At 36.5% G+C, this 26,551-nt stretch overlaps 1 protein-coding gene across 2 annotated transcripts in view; it reads left to right on the plus strand.

Moving 5' to 3' along the window:
• Nucleotides 1-26,551, plus strand: part of HDAC9 (histone deacetylase 9) — a 472,308-nt gene that overhangs the window by 276,617 nt on the left and 169,140 nt on the right. Inside the window, exons 11-13 of one of the 2 annotated variants that reach the window (XM_032181790.1) lie at nt 1,776-1,986; nt 2,361-2,578; nt 11,214-11,483. In XM_032181790.1, the coding sequence (XP_032037681.1) occupies nt 1,776-1,986; nt 2,361-2,578; nt 11,214-11,483 (699 nt within the window). Of the gene's footprint in view, nt 1-1,775; nt 1,987-2,360; nt 2,579-11,213; nt 13,761-26,551 lie in introns of those variants that run through there. The other variant, XM_032181791.1, reaches the window with a different exon arrangement.

Below are 26,551 nucleotides of genomic sequence, written 5' to 3' on the forward strand. Positions count from 1 at the left end.
AATGTATAAGAAAACAGATACAATATGTATGGAAATCCATGTTGATGGATAAAGATCTTTAGATCTAGCCAAAGTTACAGTAATCTGTAGGTGAAATCTGAGACTCAGTAAAATAACTGAAAACTTTGCTACCGGTCAAAACTTTTCCTTCCTGATTTCCTGTAAAAATTCTAATATAAGTATATTATGGTTCTATTACAACACTGTATAAATTCTGAAGAAATTCTAGCAATTCATATTTGACAGAACATGAATTGGTAAAACAGAAATATTCTAGATTTCCAGAATATAAAAAGCATATATATGTACAGTCTACTATGGTTTACTAGAAGTACTACTTAATTCCAGTGCTAAACTTAGTTGCAGGTTAAAGTTTCATGTCATTTTATGGCTTTTACATTTTATTTCATGTCTCACCAATAGCATATTATTGCAGTCCAACATTTTAACGTTAGATAGAACTTTGTGTGTAAAATTGTGCAAGCTTTAAATCACTGCTCTTGAAGTCTTTCATGAAATATTTATAAGCAAGTTATTGTTTTTAAGGGATGGAAAACTTGAACTGAACATGAAAAGTAGTGCTTACTTTTCCAGACTATATCATCAAAAATTTCCTAGCTATTTCACATAAATATAACTAGCTTCAAATAAATTTTATAACATTGAAAAGGGAAATGAAAACATCTTTAATTTTCTCACTCAAATGATGAGAACTTTTGATGTTACCAGCTTGCACCAAATATTACTTTTGGCATTTGAAAAAATAAAGGGGTTAATTTATGCATGTATTGTTTATGTCTGTTACCAGACTAAATAGTTGCAAATTGAATGTAAAGTTTATTTAGGTGTTCGTTTTTCAGGGAAGGATAATGACAGAGGGTAAAGTAAGCATACACCCCCAAAAAATTTGTATAAACTTTGGTTTGCCTTGTTACAATATGCGAAATTCAGATTATCAGAGAGATGTTATTTTACCGTGACATACCATAAGTGAGCAAGCCTCAACACACTTATTTCTGTTAATTATTCTAACTGTAAAAATTACTACTCAAGCTTGACTACCCTTGAAATACATTTTTTTAAAACTAGATTTTTATTAGGAACAAAGAAATCTAAAGTATATTTGCAATCCTGAACGGCCAAAGTTTACAAAAAGCTTGAAATCAATAACTGTGCAATTTATAAGGGTACTTTAAAAGGCCACACACACACAACAGCTCTTGATAATTCAGTAGACCAGAGTTTAACTGTACACATTTACTTTGCAAATGGTGAAAGTTTTGAGCTGTCCTTCAGGGAGTCAGGGAATGCTTCAGGAAAAGTAATAGCTTACCACTACTACAGGTAATTATTTTGTTTTGCTGATTGGCTTGCTGTCTGATGGAAAGTTATGTGAAAACCAAGCCTTGCCTATTCCAAGCTCAATGGAAACTATTTCCTCTGATTCCCTTTTTTCCTCTACACGAGGCTGGGAAAGGCCTTTAGGAATTTTAAGGATAGGTCCCGTCTTTTCATTAATAATGTTCTGACTAGTAGTTCCTTGTGCTTTGGCTTTTATTACTGAATTTTTCCAAGTGCTTTAGTTATTTAGTTTCTTGCAGTGCTACATTTAACAGGCTTCTTCCCCCTCCCTTTTCATCTCAGAATCAACGTGTAAGAGAGGGATTTTAACTACTTTTTCTTCATTTAGAAAACATACCGTAAGACAAGTGGAAATAGCCAGGAAATGGCCAGGTGAATGAAAAACAGTTACAAGTGTCATTGTTTTTTGACAGGCTTCATCATCATTCAAAGAAAAGCAGAAGGGAGAGACCCAGACGCTCAGACAAGGAGTGGCCTTGGCTGGACAATATGGGGGGAGCATTCCTCCTTCTTCAGCTCATCCTCATGTTGCTTTGGAGGGAAAGCCAAATAGCAGCCACCAGGCTCTCTTGCAACATCTGTTACTGAAAGAACAAATGAGACAGCAAAAACTTCTTGTGACTGGTAATGATCAAAGCTTCAACACAACAATCATTTTAGATATTTTTAATGATGTTTGTATTCTGACTGTTGTGAAAAGTAGAAGGGTGGGAGAGAAAAGCATAGATTTTTTTTTTCCCACGTTAGTGATTCTGCTTGAGTTCGTTAGCCTGAAAGAATTCCATGATTACAGAAAAGAGAAAATGATTACTTCATCACATTCTTTTGCAGCTGCTGAACTTCCCAGCATGGCTAGGCATGTGGTACACGTCCCACTGCATCAGTGCTAATGCTAAGTTCTGCAACATACACCACTCTTCTTACTGAGAGATTTCTCTTCTATTAGAACCAGTAGTTTGTTTTTCTTTACACTGGAGTGAAATGTCACTCTTTTGCAGGAGCAGTTCCTCTTCATCCACAGTCTCCTTTAGCAGCGAAGGAAAGAGTCTCACCCGGCATAAGAGCTGCCCACAAACTGCCTCGTCACAGGCCACTGAATCGAACCCAGTCAGCTCCTCTTCCTCAAAGTACTTTGGCCCAGCTGGTCATCCAGCAGCAACATCAACAGTTTTTGGAGAAGCAGAAACAGTACCAGCAACAGATCCACATGAATAAGGTGAGTTCCCAAAGTAAGGAATTTCTAATGAACATGAATGTTGAAAACTAATAAGGAACATAATAGATGTCAGTGCCATGTGGTAGATGAGAATAGACAGGTTCTTGCAGGATTACCTTGCTTATGCATAGTTAGTGTACTTTTATATAGGTCCTCATTTTCAGCTTTTGATATGCTTGTTGACACCAATAAGAATACAGTTCAATGAAATAGGTATCAAAGCATCTTTCAGTTTTATTTACAGATGCTTTCCTGCCAAATGGTAAATTACGCCATAAAGATTACTGGCTGTCTATCCAGCTTTTTTTTTTTATTTGTCATTTCCAGTTTCAGAAATCATTCAGTTCAGCTGCCTTTGAATCATATTTTAAGCTCATTTGTTGTGGAATATTATGTGGAATAAATATATAACTCATTTGAAGTCAACCAGCTGATGAAATTGATCTTTTTTGTGTTAGAAATATATTGACAGTCTGAATAAATTTGTAATCATCTTTTATCAAATCAGCTTCTTCAATGTAAATTCATGAATAACATAATGGTTTGTTAGCTATATGATAAAAAAATGCCAGTGAAGGAGAAAGAGAAGCATTTGCTATTACTAATATCAGATACAAGTTGAACTGTGTCCCTGTTTCCCTGTATAGTAACACATTTTTCTGAGGAGAAAGAAAGAAGAAAAGGGACCATTCACTAATAAACAAAGTACAGCAATATCTAGGTAGATTTATCAGGGGCTAATGCTTCTACAACAAATGTGATGCCGTTCCCTGCTCTAAAATGAAGATATTCAAGTAACTAAATGCTTTTATCTGAAGAACATTTTTCTTCACTTACTGCATAGCCTTCCAAAAGTTGTTTGTTGGAGCTCCTTGAATAATTCAAATATCACACATCTTTACTTCTCTTGTTTTGTTTAAGTTATGTGATAACTATATAGAAGAGCTAGTGGCAAAGAAGAAAAGATGAAAAGCAGAGTATTTGGTCTTTGTACCTATGTGAAAAGAAAAAAAAAAAAAAGTCAGTCCATCTTGCAAGGGTGAACTTCCCAGGGGGTACTGATTCTTTGGAATCTACTAAGAATTCCCAACAAAATTAGAAACAAACCTAGAGTTTAAGTACGTAGTTTGTACAGTGGTTTGGTTATTAAATCTTGTCTTAATTAGAAAAAATGAAGACCAGAAAACTTCAAAGTTCAGAGCTGATCCTTGCATGTTAACCCCTCTCAGCTTGGGTGTTTTGATTACTCAACTAGGACTCCAGTTGGCTTTTCTTTGAGTATGCATTCCATATGTTTAATCAAGATGGCATATCTTGTAGCCTCAGGTTTTGAAAATATTTCACCTGCCCTCAACTGTTTGAAAAGAATCTTTACCAGTAAAGTACTGAGTCTTTATGCTGTTTGTGGGTATCCACTGCAAACTGATCAGTTACTGTTTATGCATTCTTCACAAAGCAAAGAACCACATTGACATGTTTGTGTTAGGTCACACTTATCTGCATACATTCTACCATAGCATTTGGGGATATGCACTGTGACTTACAGGACAGGACCATTTTTCCTGAATGTCAAAATTTAACTTGAGTCACATTTTACTAGGATACATTGCACCTCACAAGATTCAGACTGGAAAAGAACTAAAAAGAGTGAGGTTGGCCTGTGATGATGGTTGTTTCAATAACATTTTTTTTTCCTGTTAAACTTTTATGAAACTAAATATTGAGAACAAGTCCCTCCCAAAACAGTTGAAATACCCATTCATTCTCACATGGGTATTTGTAATAAAGAGACAAAACAATTGCTTCTCTTAAAACTTAATGAACCTAGCTTTTATTCTCTACAGTATAGGCTATATGCGAATGTAGGTAGTAGAAATTTATCTTTATCCCAGGGTCTTTAGCTTACTTCCTTTGCCCAGATAGCTCAGTCTCCCTTATCTCTACTCCCCAAGCAGCTAGCTTTCATCAGGAGCACAGTAACTCATCAGAGCAGCAAACACCTAAGGAGGGATAGGATCATGCTGCATCCACAGAAGCAGTGGATTATGTGAGGATGTGGGTGGTTTATCAGACTTTTTTTACTGTCTGTAGCGAAGAGATTCTTCTACCATACTATTCCCAGAAGAACCGTTCTGATGAATACCACTGAAAATGACCGTGCTCCAATCATACATCTGTCTTCTGCAAGTATATGGAAAGCCAGGTGTTCTCTTACGTAATTAACAGAATAAATGTGATTTTTAAAAACTGGCATTTAATGGTAGCCATTATTGAAGGAAGTGAGAAATGATCAAATGAGGGAGTGGCTGTTAAGTACTGAATTCAAAATTATATTTTTTTAACCCATTAAATTTAAAGGTTTGGATTGAACATCTGTGCTGGCATAAGGTTTTTTAACTCCGCCAGCAGGATGGGATATACTTTGTTCTTACCTTACCTTTATTTGCAGTTTTTTGTTTGTTATTTAAGCTAACAGCTTTGTGTGGCTCTTACAATCAAACGTAAACTCTGCAAAGGAGGCTTACCTGAACCGTAGAATGAGATGTTCTACACCATGTAGCAAAGACATCTTTGCATTTCTTAGGACAAGTCTGAGCATGTATCAGGTGAATACATGTTTTTATTTTCCACTCCTCTTTCCTCACTGTTCTGAACATAGGCCATATAATGAAACACATATCTGCACAGATTCCCTCCTTTTCAGTCTTGAAAAAATGTTTTAATTAGGAGTACTCAAACATTCTCTTAAAAAAATTGGTTAGAAAGATGAGAACCATTTTAAGCTGACAGGACTATGAAATCCCAATTGATCAAGAGTTTAGAACAAGTTAATACATTCTATTTAATTTCCATTTCTTTTTCCTTTTTCCCCTTATGTTTAGGACTCTGTAAGTACTTAAGGCTGTCATATATTTCAACTGAACCAGCTATTTGAATTTTTGCCTTGAAATGTGATGATATGGCATGCAATCCCTGAAAATCCCTGAAAAGTGATTTTGGTCAGATCTTCTTGGTGGACAAATAGGCAAATCTTGCTATAACAGCAAAAAGAGGAAGAAAGCAACAGTTTCTCACCACCCCATAGATCTTTTATTTATCTTGTGTTAAAAAGTGATTTCTTTTCTTTGATAAAAGAATATACTTCAGCAGCAAGTGCTTCAAGCCTGTGTTGTTGTGAGGGTGATAACAAGCAAAATCTGACATAGGTCAGAGGTAAAGAATTCCCCTGGATCATTTCCATTCTGAAAAGAAACAAATCATTGCCAAGAGGTGTGCCTCTGTCCTTAATAACAAAGAGAAGATCCCCTATGGATTATTTCTGGTCAGCTGTCATATGCCAGGCTTTTGATGTGGGAAATGGTATACGTCTACGCTGAAGCCTGACATTTATACCTGCGGGATCTAGTATGCTGACCTTCTAAAAACATGCTGCAAAAGTTGACATCACATCCAAAAATAGGTAGAAACGCTCGTCCCAGCTTTCTGGAGAAAAAATGATAATGAATGTGCAGTAACCTGAACTCCTCTTGTCTTTGGGAAGCTCGACTTTGCTGTTGTCAGCTTTAATACACTTCAGCTCAAATGACAGCTTATTTCCTCATAAGGCCCTTTGATCACTATTGTAGAACTTCATTCTGCTCAATAAAGGGAGTCCAAAGTCTGAAACTTCCAGCTAAAATTATTGCAGTTGAGTACTGAAAAACTGCTACTACAATAAAAATCCTAAAATCTTGTTTTTATTTGTGCATATCTGTATCTAAAAAGCTTTTATGCTGCCACTTGCAGGAAAAAAAAAAAAAAAAAAAGATTTTGAGATAATACAAGTGCAAAACCATTAGAGTAAGTCTGAGTTCTATAAAATCAGAAATTTTAATGTAAACAGCATGTGAACAAAGCCCTCTACCTTTAAAAGGTGGGATTTTTGGTTGTTTTTTCTTTTTTGTTCTTTTTTTAAAACAAACAAACAAACAAACAAACAAAAACGGAAAAAAAAAAAAAAAGAAAAAAAAAAAACAACTGTGTATTATGGATAAAGTCCTGCCCCTGCTAAAGCTAAACTAACACTGTCTTCACTGGGACCAAGATTTCATTTGATCAGTGAATTAACTTCATTCACTTCAAATGACCTCCACAAGTGTTCTTTAAAAAATGTGGTGATAGCATTTTGACTATACACAATTATTTGTCAGAGTCCTCCTTTATATTGGAGTAATGAAGGTTAAAATAGTGGGCCAGTTTTAAATGTGCACTAAAGTGCAGAAGCAGTATGGACAATGTTAAAGGTTAAATAAGGAGTGCCTGAATTTCAGTTTTCATTCCAGGGTATTAACAGGTTTAAAGCATCTTTGTATAAACAGTGACTGGGCAAGACTGTGAAGTAAAAAGCAGATGATAAAAAATCTATAAGAAGTTAAAGGTCAATAGTGCTTTGGAAGGTTAGCATAACTGACCTGTCTGTTAATAAAAAATGAAAAATAATACGGAGGTTTCTATTGATTAGTTAACAGAAAAATTAAGATTATTTATCATCAATAGGAATATTGAAAAGAGACAGTTAACCACAGATTCATCATTCACTCATCTGATATTTAATGAAATAAGAAAGACTGTTTTGATCAGATTCAACTTGAATAAATTAGTTTCATTAGTTTCATTAAATAGATTATAACTTAAGATTTTGGCTTTCCAGCTTACCTTTCTGACTAGCATCTTCTGAAAGTGAGAGAGGTAGCACGCCTCTTCTTTCAAATATTGCTTATAGTGGGGGATTATGTGGACAAGACTACAGCAACAATTAGAAATGCCCAGAGAATTTTCTCCTTTCTTGAGAACTAATGTTTAAGACATAATTCAGAAAAATGATCTTGAAGGTTTAAATGCATCCCTTAGGAATGTACTGCATGGGTAACAAAACAGTAAGCAGGTGCCAAGTCATTTTAGTATGCCTAACAGCTTACATAGCTGGTCAATGTAATCTGATAGCTACAGCACAGAAGGAGAAAAGTGTTTTCCATAAGTATGTAAATGAGTTCCTAGAAACGACAGCCATTTATTTAAAAAGAACAATTAATCAATGAAAGAAATGTATGTGGTGGGTGCATCAGAATTTTGTGCTTTGTCTCTTTGTAAACACATTTTATTTAAAATAGTCCATTTTACAAGAGCTTGTTATTACAGAGGAGACAAAGAAAGTGGCTGCAACTAAAGGCCCTGTAAAGTGGTTGTTGCAGTGTCCAGATTATTTGTGCTTTGTCTTCCATTTTTCGGTACAGCCAAGAAAGTTTGATTGTTTTTGATGTCTTTTTTTGGACTCTTGCAGTTATACAATGGAGCTGATGTCTGTAAATGCTTCCTCTCCTGCTGCCACTATTTACTTTGGCTCATGAATATCCCTTACATTTTAATTTCCTGAAAATAAAAGGGGAAAAAATATAGGTTACATTAGAAAGAAGCCATTTTTTGAGTAACTCTTACTTGGAATACCAATTACAAGAATGTGTATTGGTTCAAGAAGAACAATATGTACAACTAATTTATTCATTAAATATAAACCACTCTTTAGTTATTATTTTTAAACATAGTCTTACTAAAGCTCAGATTAAGCAATCACATTCTCAGAATGAAAAATGTACATTAAAACCAGGAAAAAGTTCTTCATGTATCTACAGATAAATTCAGAATTAAAAAAAATAAATAAATGTGAGTGGAGATTTAAAGAGAAAGATTTAAATGTTAAGTGTAAGCAGAAGGATCCAGCTGCATTGTGAAAAAACTTGAGCAGTGTTCCATTCAGGGTTTACTCTCTGCTTTAGGCAGAGATGTAAGATAGAAATATTGATCCTAAATTGTTATCTTTTCATGTCTCCAGATATGTAATTTCTGCAGTAGTGCTAGGAGTATACATAGTATTATATAGTATAAAAGAAGATGTTTCTGACTTAGGAGAATTGAACAGTCTCCTGATAACGATACTAATGTAATTACTGGGATAAGATGGGGCTGTCTTTAAAAACCACATTAACAACTGTGAAAGCATGGTGGTGATATGGCTTAGCAGACTGAGCAGCAGGAGCGTTTCTTCAGGTTTTGCCCCCAGCGCGGTCCACCCATTTTGTCAGGCTCAGTCATGTGAGAGGACATGATTCCAGTGCTTCCTTACCTATGGCTTAGTTTCATTCTCAATTCTGCCATCAAGTCACAATGTAAAGGATGTTTTTAATAAGACTTTGCATGAAAGATGACAATATTTATGTACTTTGTAAATTTTATTGTAAAAAAAAAAAAAAAAAGAGGGAAAAAAAAAAAGACAATTCCACCAAGTTTTAGAAGATTTGTTTAGCTCCTCCTGTCACCATAGCCTGGAGCAAATCTCCTCCTGACTTCCATGGTGTGGGAGTGGGTGCTAAGACAGGCACACTGCAAATTGAAATACATGCAAATACTACACGATTCTTCACAGTTCCCTTATATGTGCTTGTATCTCCCTGCTGATTGCATGCAAAAAGCATTTGCAGCGTTCCACATATAGATTATATACTGCAGGTCATCATGTGTTACATCAGAAAGCTCAGCAGCACTGAAGATCTGTGCCATGCAGCAGCATGAAGAAGAGCCTGACATTAAAGTGAAAAAATAAAAAATAAAAGGAGAGCAGTAATGAGCTAAATATGTCTTAACTTCACTGTCAACATGTAGTCCTTTTCTGTTGGCTTTCCATCCAGAATAACCCACCTGATGTCAAGTAACTGGCACATGGGATGCTTTACAGATGGATCAGCACTAGTGACTCTCCTGGCTGTATGTGATTATCTGTCGCACAGATGTTTCAGCTTGTACTTGCTTACTGGCCAGTCAGCCTTCTCTTTTTCTTTTTGCTTGAGGAATGGACAGGGATCACATGCAGATGTTTAAGTAAGCAATGGAGTAGTATACCCAATCTGAATATATGCAGTGAGCTTCAGTGCCTTCCTGGTTGGTGTCATCCCCTGGCAAACAACTGGAAAAGATTTAAGATGGGTTTCATCTGATAAATTGTCAAGATTCTTCTTAATAAAATGAGAAAATTTGCATTAGTTGCAGTAATGAAAACTCCTCAGCTCAGAGCATGCCACCTGCAGCATGAAGGATACATGTGTTGTGATTTTGCCGTTTCCAGAGCAATGAAAAGGGATTTTTGTTTGTTTCTTTTTAGTAAACCATTATGTTCCCATTACCCCCACCCCACCCAAAAAAATAAAAATGAAGGTTTGCTGTGATTACAGCCTGTAGACTTCCACTGTGGATTTTTTTTTTTTCTCCATTGATGTGAGGTGTATGTGTCAGAGCATCACTGGGACAGCAAAAACAAATCGTTCAGATATCATCGCTACCTTTGTGTGAGTTTCTTGAGTCCAGCTGTAGCTTCTCGATCATAGTTCACATGACAATGCTGCCCTTCCCTGGGGTGGCATTTTTCTATATGCATAAGTGAGCAGAATGAAAGAACTAGACCAGAGTCAATTGTAACAAAATATCTGTAGTGAAGCCATACAGTTACTCAGCATATAAACCCAGCAAAAACTCAGTTTGAAAGACTTGATATCTGTGGAAGGGGCAGACAGATGGGAGAAGGGAGGAAGGTAAAGTGTTTTGTTCTTCTAAGTATATTTGGCCTTGGTGATACAAATCAGTATTTGCTTAAAATCAAGTGGGCCAGCTGAATAAATGATAATTACTCATTTGGTCATGTAGATACTTACTTATCTGTCTGATTTATGCCTCTTCCAACAAGGCTTCTTTATTATTAATTATTATTATTTATTTATTATTATTTCCAGTTTGGCTTTTGGATTACATTTGGATTTTTTTTTTTGGAATATATTTGTGACATCTTAAACAAGAAAGCATAAAGAATAAACTATATTTGGTTATGACACTCAGGCATCTGACATTTCAGTAAAGCTTTACAGTAGCAGTTAATGGTGTAAAAACAGTATTGCCTGGGTAGCTGTGTTATATCGTCACTGCTGAAACAAGGACACCCGTACCATACATGACAAAAGCTGCAGTCCTTCCAGTCAGGGACAGGCATCCTTGTTGTCTCCCTGTGCCACAGGAGAGGTGACTGACACCGTCTGTTTGTCACTGCTCCTCTGTGGATCTTCATGCAGCAAATGATAGAGAAGCCTCTGTGAGCATTCCCTAATTTGCTTGTAGCAAAATATTAACCAAGATACTAATTTTCTTCTCTCTTAAAGAGTTCCTTTATTATTTTATGTTGGGAAAAATTAACTGTAATGTGTATTTATATCAATTTACCCATTTTTTTTTCAGAAAGAGTATGAAGGGAGACTAATTGCTTTTGATTACCAGCTGCAACAATGTAACAGACATGTAGTAATGTTTTAATTAGTCCGCCTTATTTTTAATTAGCATTACCGTATAGCACTTGTTACATAAATGATATTTTCAACTGCAGAATAACAAGTGACCTTTCACTTAGGAATGTTGGTTCTTTTTTTCACCTGTAAATTAATGTTTTAGTGATGCATCTTTGTTGCAGAAGCTGTAATTTTGTTGGTGCAAATCAGGTGATTCCCAGTGTTTGGCATTGGTAAAAACAGTCAGTAACCATTCCCCCTCCTTCTCTTTCCAGATGCTCTCTAAGTCCATTGAGCAGCTCAAGCAGCCTGGCAGTCACCTGGAGGAAGCTGAAGAAGAGCTTCATGGAGACCACTCGATGCAGGAGGAGCGAGCTGCCGCTAGCGGTGCCAGCATTAGGGCTGAGAGCAGCAGTGCTGGTGTGGATGACAGAATAGGACAGCAGGTTGGGGCTGTGAAGGTCAAAGAGGAGCCACCGGACAGTGATGAGGATATTCAGACCCAGCAAATGGAATCTGGGGAGCAAGCTGCTTTTATGCAACAGGTAATAGGCAAAGATTTAGCTCCAGGATTTGTAATTAAGGTTATTATCTGAACATCATGTGCATTTTTTTAGCCATTGATAAGCGATTGTGTTTTGATTCACTGATCTAGCAAATCCTGATTTACCATTCAAAGAATTTAACAAAGGAAGAGGTGTTGTATGCACATTTAAAGACATAGTGGAGCTCATCCTTATGGCCACTAATGGAGAAAATACCTGTTGCAGTCAATTGCTCTACATAACTGCATAATAGACGATAGAATTTGTATTAACCCAGGATTACATTACTCTTAGTGCAAGAGAACTTGTTATCACCTAGCTTGTTGAGATCAGCTACTGCTGGAATTATTTTCCAGACCTGATTGATGAAACATTCTTCTCTGATTTTGAATCCTCTGACTTTTGCTTTCAGCTATCTGTATATAATGTATCATAATGTAGTCTTGAACACTGTTAACAATAGGGTATTTTTTCCCCCAGTGGACAGGTACTGACTGCTATATAAGCGGTCCCAGGCTGGAGTACAAATTGTAAGTTAGAGAAGTGCACAAGAAGGATGTAAAGATGCCAGGCAAGGCACTGTTTAAATATTGCATTGTTTTCAGTTTTTGCACTGCCTAATTTTTCATTTTGTTGTATTTGATGATACTGTCTGCAGAGACATTCTTAAATGAAGCAGATGCAAATACTGTCAAGAAGGAAAACACAGCATTAGGTTTCAATCAGATACTATGGTATTGCAGGAAAAGCACAGAACTGTTATCATTATTGTCTGATATCCAATCACTTGTTTATTTTTTTAATAAAGACTAATCATACAATATGGCATTAACTTTATTATTAGGTCTTACGGACAAATCCTAAAATAAGGTCAGTGTAAAAATGCCAACTCAGCAGGAGGAAACTTCAAATTATCTGACAGTATTTTACAAACGCTGAAGAGCAAAGCACATTTGTGCAGTCTGTGCTTTCAGAGAGCTGGTGTCCCTTTTGTTGCTATAAAATCAGACAGAGCAGTGCTGGATGCAATGGCAGGCACTGTTTATTTAAGTCAAGACTTTGTCAGGTCCCTGCTGTTCTCCTGCAGAAAAGTGATTCTGAGAGGGGGAGCAGGAAATGCCTTATGGAAACAGGAAGCCCAAGTGATTCATGTGCTGAGGAATGTAAGGCAGGGGGAAACGGGGTAGTGTTCTCTCTGTTTTTAAAGGCGCTCTATGAATTGATTTATTGTCAAAGAAAATAACAAAGCGAGTAGGGAAATTGTTAAGGAAGCTTTCCAGTGAAACATTTCCTTCATATTCCCTTTTGATATGTTTACCTTGTTTTATAGGTTTACTTTTGTTAAGCTAGTTAAAGATTCATTGTATTAAGATCCCCTTTAATATGGATAATCCCAAACTGACCTGGAATCCTTGTCAGTTTTTTTTCTATTAAAAATATTTATATTTCTAAAGCTAAGGTATTTTAAGGTGCAGTATCCTGTTTCAAAAGAGATAGCTGTTTTGCCAAATGTAGAAATTGTTCTGAAATGTTATTAGCATGTGTTGTTTACATTATGCTCTAATACTATTAAATCTCTTACAAAATGTTGCAACTTATAAAGATACATTATCCTTTTTCCTAGAAGATCTCCAAACAAATGACTAAATAGCTGCTATATAATGAAAGGCCTCCCAAACCATAAAGATCATTTTAGATAGGAATGATATATTAATTAATTGACAAAATATAGGTTATTTTTATTTGTGCTTTATATTTGAACATAAATCTTCCACCGTCTTGGATGAAAAAATCACATTCACATTCAAAAAGTGAACTATATAAAAATGAAATTTTATGTTTTTCCCATTCCATATAGTTTTAATTTTATTTGAAACCTAACTTCAGCTTCATCAAAAGGGATAGTGCATCTTTTAAAATACATTTTATTTGGGGAGAAACTTGCAATGAGAAGATTTTTGTACAATATCATTTCAAAAACATGTATTCACAAAGGACAGAAGATATTTTTATAATGTCATTCAGGTGAGAAACCACAATACATTAGTGGGCTTTAATTTCAGAATCTTTCAAATTTGGATAAAATTGAAATAGAGAAACTACCTGGAACCAGTGAAAAGGAAAACTGGGTTTAAAAAAAACAGAGATTTCTAATTGATAATTGTCTCTAACATTTTAAATCTACTGTATTTATTATAATTTACACCCTTAGAGGTGATCTCTTGTTTTGTGTTGTAAATATATTCTGTTTGTATGTTCCCTTTTTTTGCCTTCTGATATAAGTCTCTTCCTTTCTCAAATAAAGTTTTTTTTTAAAAGATCCCCTTTCAGATATCTGACTTTGTGTAAAGTTGATAACTTAGTTGTGCTTTTGCTTTGTATAACCAAATATGTTTGCTACACATTGTTGAAACAATTGAAGCTTTCAGGAGCAAGGTTTTTATTACACTATTCTTACAATGATTACACAAAGTCTTCCTTTTAGTCTCTTGTTTTATCGTACATCGGCCATTATAAATTCTAGTGAATGTGGAAATAGTATCGATGCATGCTCATTTTCCCATCATGGCATTTGTCTTGAACATGTGATTATATGTAGTATCATATTGAAAAGGGAAAGTCCAGTTTATTTGCCCCTAATTATCCAAAATCTGGACAAACTGAAATAATTTCTATGACCATAAAAATGTTGAAACCGAGTTTATAATCACCTTTTTGAGACTCCTCAAGACCATTGCAAAACTAGAATCCATCTGTAAATAGAGTGGGGAAAAAGGGAATCCACAAACTTGATGACTTTCAAGCAATTGTGGGAGAAAGTGAAGTCCTACAGCAGAGAAACAGCTAATCACTTCCTTAAAGACATTAAATGCTTTACTGCTTGGTGACATTTCCTGAACTTCAGATCTGCCGAGAAAAACATTTTGTACTACGTAACTATCTCTGTTGCTAAAGTACATGAATATTACTAGTATGGAAAATCATTGCCTTCAAACTTCTTCAACTGTTCATTTAAATAGGAAAAGCTTTTAGCTGCTTTGATTCTGGTAGAATTTTAACTAAAATGTAATGTTTTCAGGAACCTAAGGATGTGAGAATAAATATTTTCATAATTCAAATGTAATTATTTAAGTGATCCAACAGCAAAGTAATGTTTTATCAGTAATACATTAAAAAACTGGTAAGAAAATAAAGTTTCAGCTTAAGAAATCTTAAGTAGCATTAACAGAATAACAATATACTGCTTGCCCTGTCAATTATTATGTATTTTGAATCTTGTGCCTGCAAGTAGATCTTGCTTTTGACAGTGATTTTACCGAGATGCCATTTGTTTAAATACTCGTCAAAATTAGAAGAGCAGTCTTAAATGCTTTCAGTTGACAGCATTCCTGGTTTGGAGGCTACACCTACATTTTTTTCTAAATTATTTGTTTACCACACATCAAAGCACCCATAATGTAAAAAACAATCAAAATGTAATATAATCCTAAGGCCTTTTTTTTTTTTTTTCCCCAGGATAATGTGCATCTCTTTTATTTTTATTTTTTTGAACAGTAGCTGCTTAGTCTGTCCTGTTGTCCACAAAAATAAAGCCAGTTTGTAGATGCCAGTTTAGACATAATTACTACCAAACAAGGGAAAATGCTTCATAATATTTATAAACTCAGTAAAAACATGTTTTACTGGATGTTAGCCTTTTTCATCTTCTGATGTTAACAAAAGAGGATTAAAAGTTGAATGCCTCTGCAAAACAGGAGGACTCCAGACACTACCACTACTCCTCCTCTCTATTCAGCAATTCATTCATGCACCATCTTCATTCCATCTTTGTTATCATCAAGATCACTAAGACTTCTGTATATTATTTAAGCTAACTATACCCTGTTTTTGTCTTCACTGGCATTCTGAGGTATTATCTATAAACATTAGTTCCAAGCACCAATCTAAAAATGTTTACTTATTTCTCCCCCTTATGAATACTTCACAATTTGAAACCAAAATTAGCTAAGGCAATTTCCTTCTTGTATTCTGTCCCACTAGCAGAATGTCCTACTTATCCACTTAAGAGATGTTTGTTTGCTTTTCAATTATTTGTTTAGTTTCTGATTTCCTTATGCAGTTCCCATCATCTGGGTGGTAGCAGTGCTTCTGTACCTGGTTTCTCAACAGAAGAATATAGTGTAAAACATTATATACTAAATTACTGTTCAGGCAAACAAAAGGCAAGTATCATAATTTTATCTTCTGCATTGCTCTAGTGGAATCCTGTTGATTTTTTTTGTGGCATTTTATAACTGCAACTGATAGACTCCGTGCTTTGCATTTAGTAGATTTTGCACTTTGCATTTTTTTCCCTCTTTTAACTCAGCCTACTTTAGAATTAGAATAAAAAGGAAGGAAAAAAAAAAGAAAACAAACAAACAAACAACAACAACAAAAAAGCAAACACCATCCCAAAACACATAGACAGTTGCAAGGTGGAATGGGGGATGCTCTGGGCTTCCCAGCCATGCTCACTCATTCTGCTGCACAAGCAGAGCTGGGAAGGGGTATCTTCTACATGCGTCCTGCTTTCTGGTCCGCTGGACTCAGATGTCGTGCTCCTGTTGCTTAACTGGCCCCATACCTCATATAGCCCATATGGGCTGACTTTGGCTTTACATGCTGGTAGCAAATGGCTACATGTAGGCACACACAACTATTAGAGACCCCAAGGGTTGGTTCAGCAGCAGCTGAAAGTTAAAGGGTACTAGCTCACTAACTTGAAATCATACTTCAGCGGTGCCTAGTTCTCTGACGTGACTACACGGGGCCCTTAATAACTACAATTGCTTTGACAGACCAGATACTTACTTGTAACCAATTCAGTGCCTTAATTAGCTGATTAAATGAGATGGTTTGAATCTAGCTTGGCACCTTTGTGGCTTTGGTTTTACTTTTCCATAGTTGCTGTGAAGTAACTCTGTTGACTCTAACAGTACATAGCCCTGAATCATAAGGGAAGTTGGCTGCACACTTGGTTCTTACATGTTGATGGCAAGTTGCAGCATTTTTGACCTTGATAAGTGCTGTGAAGACCCAGAAGGGAAATGAGAAATGGAAATGTAACTTTTGAATAATGTCAGACTTCTAAAGAGACCTTCCACCTTCTCTGCTCCCTTCTACCCTCCCTAAATGATTTTGTAACCACAAGTCATTCTGATCTGTACTAGCTTAATTCATTTTTTTTCTTTTCCTTAGGCTACCTTAGTCATCTCCTGCAACTGTCCATCCAGTAAGAGAAACACTAGCCTTGTACCGTAATATCCTTCCTCAGTTCTGTGAGTGCACAGGCCCAGTACAACCCCCAAATAACACAAGCTAGCATTATGATTACTTGATTCATACCTGAGCCTTGACTATCCCAGAGAACTAGGGAGGTTGGAGGGAGGGAACTGTGGTGTTGGATTTGCTTTGTGAAATTTTTTCATTCATTTACATGAAGCCTTTGAATATTTAGCCAGCTTTGTGTCTTCTTTGCTCTTAAGGGTCTGTCCACAAAGTTTTTAACTGTTCATTATCAAATGCTACAGGAAGAATAATTCATTATTTTTAATGCCAATTCTATATGAAAAGGCATAATAATAAGAATTTCTACAAGTAATTTGCCTCTCCCAGTTGAATGTGAAAATGATTTTTTTTTTTCCAGGAAGTATCAAATCTACTTAATGCCAAGGAGATGATTGCTATTTTTGTTTGTCTTGGCTATTGTACACTGCAGTTACAGAAGACAATAAGACTTATTTTATCGCATAACTAAATTGAGAACTGAGATGTCTGAACAACCATATGGAAAATGTTTTATCAGTATATTACAAATTAGCAAAGTTTTTCATTTTAATGATAGCAGCTCAGAATAATGTCGATAGTGCTTATATTTTTTGATCCAAAATTATGCATGCTTCTTTTCCTTCTTCAGATGCTTACGTATAGTACTTTGGTACTGCTGGTACTGCCCACTTCTGTCAGTGAAAGCAGCACATAAGGAGACTGCTGGGGCAACACCACACAAAATTACTTAACTGGGGGTACATAAGTAGCGTGAATCAAAAGCCTGTTAAGTGCAGATCCCAATAATTATCACTTCACATTTTGACAGTCAGATGATATTACTTTCATACCAATGGGCAATTTATCATTTCCTGTATCAGACAGCATGTTTTTTTATTATTATTATTATTCTCATTGAAGAGGATTATGTGTTCTTGGAAAGCTACTTCTTTAAATGCTTTGTGTTTGGAAGAGCTCTGTTTTGACCTCCAAATGTTTTTCTCTCTCCCTGACAGACAGGCGCATGCACACACACAAGTTTTCATTTTTTCCTTCCCTTAAAATATGACAGTAAATACATGCACTCCTCAGCACACTGCTGACTAAGTCTTAATAAAGATCTGTTGGTTAACACCCTGGAAGAGCAGCTCAGCCTGAATGCCTTGGAGACATAGGTGCTCTAATGCAGAAGGCAGTTCATAATCTGTCTCCTCTCATGGCCTGGCCTGTGACCTTTAGATCTCCAGGAAGCCGAGGAGGTCTTTCTGCTCAGACGGCCTGCATTTCCTCAGCAAAGAAGCTTGTGAAAATTACAGCTACAAGAGTGCAGCAATGGTGAGGGTTTAGCAAGGTACTGCTCAGCTAAAGCATTTGTATTGGTCTCCAATGCTCTAATCTTTTCCTTTTACACCCATTGAGAAGGGTGCTGGGATACTTTTAGGTGGCAGTTTGCAGATTTTAAAGCTGATTTCTGTTACTGAGCGAAGCCAGAAGTAGCACTAGGCAGAAATGTTGTTGGAAAATGCTCTTTCCTATGAACAGAAGAATAGCTATAGAGAACAGCTGTTCCTAAGCTTGCTTTCCTAGATCTTCCTCTACTGAAAATACAAGCTTAAAAGTCACCACACACAGAGAACTCATTCACTCAGCCACCTGACTGCACACGGGAACAGGTGGTCATCAGGGTTCCCTCACTTCTCTCTTGTTCTGTCCATTTTGACACCTCGCCTTAGGGCATTGTAGGTGCCAACAGCACATCCTTTGACATCTTCCTTTCTTTTCTTTATAGAATGTTTTTGTTCTCCATTTACCTGCATTTGTGCAGGTCTTTTATCATAGTTTTGCATTAGCTTCTATAAGTTTTAGTTTTATGAAGCTACTGATTTTATGCAGAGGACTTCAAATCAGTCTTTGGTAGTGTTTCTGACAGAAAAACAAATTGCAGCACTGAATACAGGTGCTATCACCACAGGTTCAGCCCAGGGATATCTTACTTGAATAGTTCTGCCATGGCTGCTTCTGTAAAAAGTAGGGCTTGTCATGGATTCTGCAGACCTTGGTCAAAATGCATGCAGCATTAACCTTTGCGATACTGTGAACTCAACTGGTCGGTTATAGAAAGGGATCAGTGTTTGCTTCCCCTTGCTGTCATGGCCACACAACGCATTTAGTGTCATTGCGAGAGGCTGAATATTAACTTATAGACAGATAGTCAAAAATTGGTAGGTACATTAACAGAGAAGGAAGATTTTTCTAAGCTCTTTACATCTTACCAGGATCAGCTCTACTGTCTCTACATACTCTGACAGCATGATTGATAGCTTCAGCTCAGAGTTAAGGAAGTCACAAGAAAGAACACTTAATGCTTGACACACAGCAAGCTCTTATTCATGTACTGATAGTTCCCCCCCTCCCATCCCCCAAGGTCACTGTTACAGGGCTGCACCATCACTGGTGAGACACTACCTGCCCAGTTGCTGCCACGGGAAACAGCCGCTGTGCTCGGTCCCTGCCTTTAGCAGGTGGGAAGCTGTGCTAGAGGAGGTCCTTGGGGTTTATAACAGGTCTTGGGAATGAGGAATAGGGTGGATAATTTGAGAGACCAGGGCAGAGGAAAAACAGCAACAACAAAAAACCCACACAGCTGTCCAAATTCTTTGGTCTGAACAATTCACTGAGGACAAAACTAAGTCAGTTTTGTTAACACTGGCAGGAGCTGCTGGACCACATTTTCACTTGGCTTCATAGGTCTAAGTACACAATGGCATTACAAGGACAAAGAAATGCTACTAACTTCACTCCATGGATTAAGTTCTCTCTGTGCCACTGAAACAGTTGTGGAGGGCCATAGGGAAAGTGGCTTCTCCCAGCACTTGGCTGAACAGGTAGTGTTGAGGAAGCACCAGAGCCTGAAAATCAGAGCTGCTTTCCAAGAACACATTTTGCAGGACAAGAACAGGTGCAAACAAAGCTACCCCTCTGTTACTCTCCTTCAGTAAATTACTCCTCACCACAGCCTTCCCCAGCCCCTTCTCCCACCCATAGCCCAAGGGCAGACCTGCAGGCATCCTCAGGTGCATCAGACCCTTTGCAGACCTCTTTGAATTTGCCTTCTTAAGGCCACAGGGGTCTAGCAAAAATGAGATTATCTCCAGAAAGGCCACAATTACCTTCAGTAACTGCTGCTTCACAGATGTGCTGGGGTCTCTTGTGGAGGGACCTGACTTCTGTGGCAGGGAAGGGACAGTGGCAGGAGGCCATGTCCAGCCACAGAGCAGGAAAGCAGGCAGATGATAAGGCATCTTCCTTGTTCTGGCACTTCCGTGGGAAGCAATGGTGGGGAGAGGATGAGGACAGGAAGAAGAGACAATAAAACATCCAACAGCAGCTTTCAAAGTTAGGCTTAAGAGCCCTCCTCATCTCAGAGAACAGGTCCATCTCTTCCTGGCCAGATCTTTTCCAGATCAAATAAATGAGATTAGTTAGTAAAGAAAGCATTCACAGGTGTATAAGAACAAAAGTTCCAATTCCTAATTGTTCATACCTATTACAACTTGAATCAATAACTTTCAATAATTTGAGAAATACTGTAGTAAGTAAAGATTGAGTCAAGAGCATCAGTTTTCTATCATCATTGTTATCCTACCTTTTAAACATAAGTTTACGTTTATTTTTCCAGATCAAAGTCTGTATTTTAATTTCATTGAATTATTATCAATTATTAAACCTAGCACTCTAATTCAGTTCTGAACCTAGTATCAGAAACTGACTGCTTATCTGAGCATTCTTGGTTAAGGAAATGCATAAAGTGTAGATGGAATACCTAAAAATATTATGAAATTATCCAATACATACTGGACTAGAAAGCATTTTTTTTTTTCCTTTAAAATTTAATTTAAAGGACAGCTTTTTTGTGTGCTGAAATGGTTTTCCCAAAATTCTTAATTCTCTTCATGTCAAGAGTATTATGCAGTCTACAGAATTTATCATTTACAATAAATGTTCCTGTGTGTCACCTCCCAAAAATCTCAAGAACTGGACATTTAATCAGTGACATCACTGTTTAAAAGTTCCTTCTAAAATGATTTGCAACCTTGTTCTTATTGTGCAAAATAATAAAAATAACAATTATTTAATTTGGCACCATCAACCACTGAAAGATGAATTGAAAAGAGATTAGTAAATGTTCTAGGTGATCTTAACAGGTCAACTACAAGTAAACTGAGCAATGACACTTGATGCCACTGACTGGCAACTCTGACTGTATTATGGCATGGATAAACATGCTGTCTTTCCTAAAAACTGCCCATGAAAACAAAATAATTTGAGATCATGTTGCTGTGGAAAACAACTTAAAAAAAATCTTTTTTAATACACATTTGGAGGGCCTGATTATTGCAAAAGCCTGAGAGAAATGTGTTAGAACCTCACGTTGTAAGGTACCCGAGATGTTTCTCTTAACTTTACTTGGAGATTCTTTCTTTTTCCCTTGAATCAGAGCACCAGCACTACCCGCCGGTGTGAAGCCAGCAATGCTTCCTGGATGTTCACATGCTCAGAGCATTTTGAGCTGTGCCTTTAAAAATAAATAAATAAGGAATGAACTTGTTCGACATTTCAAGCCAATGACCAAAGCCAGGGAGACAGTTGAATATGCTACTATATTCCCTTTAACTTTATTTTTGTGGGCATCACACATTTTTAAGATGGTTATACATTTCCCTGAACCAATGTAATATAAAAGATTTACTGTTACAGTTTGTGTGTGGCCAGGCAATGGCATATGGAAAACATGTTTCCTGCTATTTAATTTAATTACTCTAATCACGTGCCAGCCCCGGGCATGTCATTCTGGACCTCTGAGGCTCTTTGTCTGTCAAAGAGATGGACAATATCTTGGCTTTGTTTAGTTGCTCTGCAGGCTGCAGATAAAACCACTGAAATACTGACTGTTTGTTTAACCAAAACTTTGCATTTTAACCATTTGGCTTTGATTTTTTGTTTTACAAGAAAAGATGACATTTTGGCCTCAGTGAGCTGAAAAGGAAATATTAGGGATATGACGAAGAACTGTCACTTTTAGGCCTTAATAGATGAAAAAGAATACTCCAGCCTTCTGGTCAGAAATCAGCTTTGTTAGCAGAAACTTAAGACATGCATTGCTGTTATTTTAGAGTTGCCTGTTAGCAAGGGCAGCTGGAAAAGTCCTGTTTATAATTGCTCCATTTTAACATGTTTCATTCAACTATTTCAGTAGATGTTTAGTTTCTTTAATTTTAATAGATGAAACTGTAATGGATGAAACTCTCATTAAGATTTCATAGCAAGTAATCATGCTAATAACATTGCATCCAGGTCCAAGTTGGCTTTTATGTTAACACCCTACAGTGATTTTTATATACGAAGTAGCTGTAAATTAGAACTTTAAGTCTTTTGACATTAAAAATTAAAAGCAGAGAATACTTTGTTCATATTAGAAACCCCAAATCTGGAGAGAAGAGAGAAATTAATCACACACTTAGCTTTAAGTATGTGTTTAACACTACCATGTCTGTCAGCTGTAAGCACGTGCTCAAGTCCATGTTTTCCTGCACCCAGCAGTGATACTAAGGACTACTGTAGTCTACATGATTTCTAACAATCGTGTTGTAAGAAGAAACAATAAGAAGCAGCTTTGAAATGAAGCTAGTTCCATCTTATAAAGCTTTTCTATGCATAAATAGAGTTGTTTATTCTTCTGTTTCTGAAGACTGAACTAACTTCAGTTACTGTAAGTTTCAACATAAACGTACTTATCTTTATATATGGTAATGTACTGGTGCCCTGCCAGAGTAGCTCTCAACCTATATTGCATGGAAGAGGTTAGACAGAAGGTCTGTCAAATTGTCTCAGTAGGTCTGCACCATCAGAGGAGAACATTGTAAGGGATGGGATAGGATGCAATAAAAAAAAAAAAAAAAGAAAAAGCGTACATTTGAAAAGAATGGGACAGAACTGATATATTTCTGATATTTCTGTGTATGATTTCCACTTGGCTTTACTTTTTCCTTGTTTCCTGGCTGAATCATTGAGACAGAAATAATTTCCTTTAAGTTACACAGTATAGCAACGCATGAATTAAACTTTTGTTACTATATACAGAATTACAGCTCCTGTCCCATTTAGCTTTGAGCTAACCACTAGATGACACTACTTCCCACTTACTGAACAGGTGTGAGCATATGCTCCAATCTTCCCATATAACAGTTCATATATATTTTTGTTTCTCACTCGAAGAATATAAAAAACAACTAAAAAAACGTTATACAGGAATTGCCTTCACCACTATATATTTTGATGGATCTTGTATTTTGTATATGTCTTTAGCAGTGTGTACGCATGTCTTTGCATGATCTATAGAAAACATGGATTGTAGCTCACCTTTAGGGTGTTGTAATTTATCAAGTTGGTGATAGCTCTACTTAAAAAAAAAAAATGAAGAAAAAGAAAAAAGAAAAAAAAAGAAGAAGAAGAAACTGAAGAAGAACTTAATAGGTTGGAGTTTTGCGAAGAACATTCCCCCTTCCTCCCCTCCCTGCCTGCCACCCCCAGTGCCTTGAAAAGAAAAAAGTGCTAAGATACTACAAGGCATCTGTAGTGTGATCCTGTAAAGACTGGGCATAGAGAAAAAAATAGAAGAGTCAGGTGTATTAAAGTCCAAAAATGAAAAACTGTGAGGAGAAATAGACACAGAAGCACTGTCATGCATATCCATAAGGCTGCTGCAGTTTTTAAGTTAGGAACGATGAACATTCCATAAGGGTGTGTGGAAAGAGTCCCACATTTCTAAAAGTGGGACTCTAAAAATCACAGAATCACAGTTCCTCCAAATCACAGAATCACAGAATGGATGAGGTTGGAATTATGCTAAATGTAACATAATGCAGAAGGGCATTAGGATATGCAAGTGGAGTGATAGCACTTTCCAATTAACTTTCATTTTTGCCTATGTCAGCAAAATGCCTATGCCTATCCTGCTCTATTAAGATTTGTCTTGAAGATTTATAATACATTTGCTCGTGTGCTCTAACTATATATACATACAACCTGTGATATACTTAATTTAAGGAGTATTGTATACGGCCATAGTAAAAAGTCTTTAAAATCTGCCTGTTCTCTAGTAGTGTGATAAGGTACTATCCATACTCAAAGCAAATTAAGAATTATCTTTTAGTTTAGTAATCTATATTGGAAAAAAACAAACAAACCCACTTCATCATTATGCAGTTGTTTAAAACCAACATTATTGGTTCATTCTCTTTCACATTAGCCGAGTACTTCCATATTCATGTTGAAGGGAACCTGCAAGCAAGGAGGGTAAGCCTCCTTGTCCAACAGGATGTGCTGCTCTGTTTAAATGTCACATCCTATTGCAACCTTTTATTTTAGCATAATTTCTTCTATTTTAATTCCAAGCACTGCTACTAAGGTCTGGTAAAGTCATGTAATGTGAAGTCAACACAATGCTAACATAGCTCTAGAGCAAGAAGCAAGGTACTTCTGTTAATAAACTATTTTTGTTATATCAAGTTGGCCATGAGATACAAACTCAATTGCTGATTTGTAAGACTTTAAGAAATTATATTTCCTTAATTATGTCAGTTTATTTGTATGTATGTCACAGTTCAGTTAACACTTCCTGTAGTTCTGTTGGATATTTAGGAATTATATTTACAGATAAAATCTGTCCCATTCAAAACTAAATTCTAGGTTACAAGAGTGCAAGTCCATAGTCCCTATAAAAGAACAGTGATACTCCAAAGACATAGAACCATATTTGAAAAATTATCATTTATCAGCAAAAAGAAACATGTTTATATATTTGCAACCAACAACTTCACTAGATCCATGTAAGAACAGAGATTTTCTCAGCACTTTAAGGGTGTCCAAGTCCCCAGGAACAAAAACGTTTGGAATCAAGACCACCTAAATTGCAACCATAAGCAATGCAATCAAAATCAAAGATATAGTTTTATCCTGTGCATGTGTTATTTGGACAGGTTAATTTATTGGGGATTGTGGATCTGAGGAGAATCCACCTAATTTTAAACATAAAATAAGAGAAAGGCTGGAAAATAACACTTTAGCCAGAGGTTTTGCTTCCTTATTAAAATGCTGTCTTGTATTTAATCTAAACAAGTGCAATTACTTTTCAGACTTGGATTTCCTCTACAAATTTTGTGCTCTTATATTTCATTTTAGATGGGAGTTTTATGCAAATTTCTTCTGTTTCACTGATTTCCTGCAGTTTCTTAAATTTGTCAGTAAACACCCTTGAGCCTCCCTCCAAAGACTGTTTAGGAAAGGAACAAGCTCTCTTCTTTTTGTGGCTAAGCATGGGCTTCAGGAAGGTTAGCTGGAGCATTCAAAATCAGGCAAGACAAGAAATATCTTGCAAAACAAGCAGCATATCTTCAGACCTGAGTCCATGACACACTGTGCTAAAAATATCCTGTTGGTTCATAAACTACCTGTGCAGGGCAAATTCCCTTCTCAGTCTCATTGTAGAAGCACACCATGTGAGGTTATACATTGCTTTTGAATGGAAAGGGGTGGGGGGGGGTGGGGGGGAGGGCTAAATCACTTTTAAAGTCCTCTGACATAAGGACTTCAATGTTATATGATGTTATATCATTCAGAGCTAGCCTCTTCTCTGGGCTGTGAACCTTAGGAAGAAAGGAGCTTGGTTAAACCTGTTATACTTATGGATGAGAAATTATGACCTAATGGCATTTCACACTCGCTCTGTAGCATTCCTAGTTAACTGGATCAGAGATGGCAGCAGGAGAAAAAATAAATAAAAAAAAATCTTTCCCCAAGAAACTTGAAAGGCAGCAAAACTGCCTCAACGGACAAAGCACCTGAGCAATCAAATGGATCTGAACCAAGTTCAGAAGGTGGAAAGTAACATATGCAGCTTTGTACAGCCCTGGAGGTAAAGCCAGAGGTTTTGTTTACCCGGAGGTAAACAAATACTTCAAACTCTTCTTTCCTCTCTTACTCCCATGCATTACTGAGGCAGCATTAGCAAGAATTTAGGAGTGGGACAAAAGGTGACAGAGAACAACCAACCAGCCAGCATCTAGACTTCAGGTCTGCCTAGGACACATATGTGCCTTTTGACAGTTGCCATGAAAGCTCTCTGCATATACTCCAAAATCACTCTGTTTGGATTAGCATTTTAAGTGCCTTCTTAAAACTTCTGCTTGTGTGCTAAACTAGAATATGTATTAGAATAATCTACCATATTACAGACTATGCTAAATTCCATTAAACCAGTTAGGTTTAAACCATGTCCTATAACAATTCAATCTGATTTTGATAGATACAAATTTGCTCTTGCATTTTCAAACCTACATTTTAGCTAAGGCAGTAATGGGGAGTTTCTTCCTCACATTGAATCACGTGCAGTGATAGTTCCTGCAAATGTCCTGTAAGACATGTTTCTGAGCTCACAAGGAATGCAAGAGACCACACAGGCAAAAGGAAAACATACTAAAAGACAAACAAAACAAAATGAAAAGAGTCTAACAGAAAACTTAAAGCCAAACAAATAGGAAACACGACCAGCAGATACAAAAAAAAAAAAAAAAAAAAAAGGCTTCAAGCTTACTAGAAGGAAGGACTTGAATTGTGAAAAATGAAAGATAGACCTATATGAAACTAACCTAGTGAAATGTTTTACACCTACATACAACACAATGCCTTTCTAGCAGCTG

The sequence above is a fragment of the Aythya fuligula genome, chromosome 2 (assembly GCF_009819795.1).
Source record: "Aythya fuligula isolate bAytFul2 chromosome 2, bAytFul2.pri, whole genome shotgun sequence".
Taxonomy (NCBI): Eukaryota; Metazoa; Chordata; class Aves; order Anseriformes; family Anatidae; genus Aythya; species Aythya fuligula.